At 42.1% G+C, this 820-nt stretch overlaps 1 protein-coding gene across 1 annotated transcript; it reads right to left on the reverse strand.

Annotated features, from left to right (window-relative positions):
- Nucleotides 1–52: 52 nt before the first annotated feature.
- Nucleotides 53–620, reverse strand: LOC107682494 (hemoglobin subunit alpha-like). Its single transcript, XM_016478714.1, has 2 exons — nt 459–620; nt 53–296 (listed from the first exon to the last, which is right to left on the reverse strand). Exons 1-2 carry the CDS (start codon nt 551–553, stop codon nt 68–70), a joined length of 324 nt encoding a protein of 107 aa, XP_016334200.1. The 5' UTR covers nt 554–620; the 3' UTR covers nt 53–67.
- Nucleotides 621–820: the final 200 nt, after the last annotated feature.

The following is an 820-nucleotide window of genomic DNA, read 5'->3' on the forward strand; positions in this document are numbered from 1 at the left end:
ACAGAAACACAATACAATGAATATACCATGTCCATGATGGGAAGTCTTAAATTACACTATAGGTAGCCTATGTTTTGTCATGTTGTACCTTGAAGTTGATCGGGTCGACACGCAGCTTGAAAGCATGAAGTTCGCTCAGGGCCATCAGACCTCCCAGAAGGTCGTCTATGTTTTTAACGGCATCGCCGATTGCTCTCATGATAACCTTGCCATGCTTCGTCACAGGAGCAGACCCAGGGCTCAGGTCAGCCCAGTGAGAGAAGTAGATCTTGGTCTGAGGGTAGACGGTCAGCATTCTGAAAGGAAGTATTAACATGGATCATTTCGGTGATCTAAACATTAGCTAGGCTATACTTTACTCGAATAAATCAAAACTTTAACTTCTTTATATTATTTTGCAAAGTTATTTGACAAGTTTCTACATAGACCTGTATAGGAAGACAATAATTCAGTACTACCTGCCGAGGGCTTCCACGCCGATTTCATCGGATTTGGTGCTGATCTTAGCCCATAGGGCCTTCACAACAGCCTTGTCCTTATCAGAGAGACTCATTGCTGCGTCTTCTTTTTCTCAAGTTAGATTGTCTTCAGAAAAAGATGTTGACGAAAACAGAATTTTGCCCCACTTTTTATATAAAACCAAGGAAGGGCACACCCGTCAAATCGGTCCAAACCACACCCCTTAAACGCTTTACTGCTGAGCCCCAATGTGTGTTGTCCAACCAAAAACGTGCCAATTGTGTGCTTCTTGTTTAATTGAGATAACGATTTTCTTTTCACAACCTTCAGGCGCTTAAGTAGCCTATGCAAATGAAATAAT

This window comes from Sinocyclocheilus anshuiensis, unplaced genomic scaffold, assembly GCF_001515605.1.
Source record: "Sinocyclocheilus anshuiensis isolate Anshui unplaced genomic scaffold, SAMN03320099.WGS_v1.1 C32266584, whole genome shotgun sequence".
Classification (NCBI taxonomy): Eukaryota; Metazoa; Chordata; class Actinopteri; order Cypriniformes; family Cyprinidae; genus Sinocyclocheilus; species Sinocyclocheilus anshuiensis.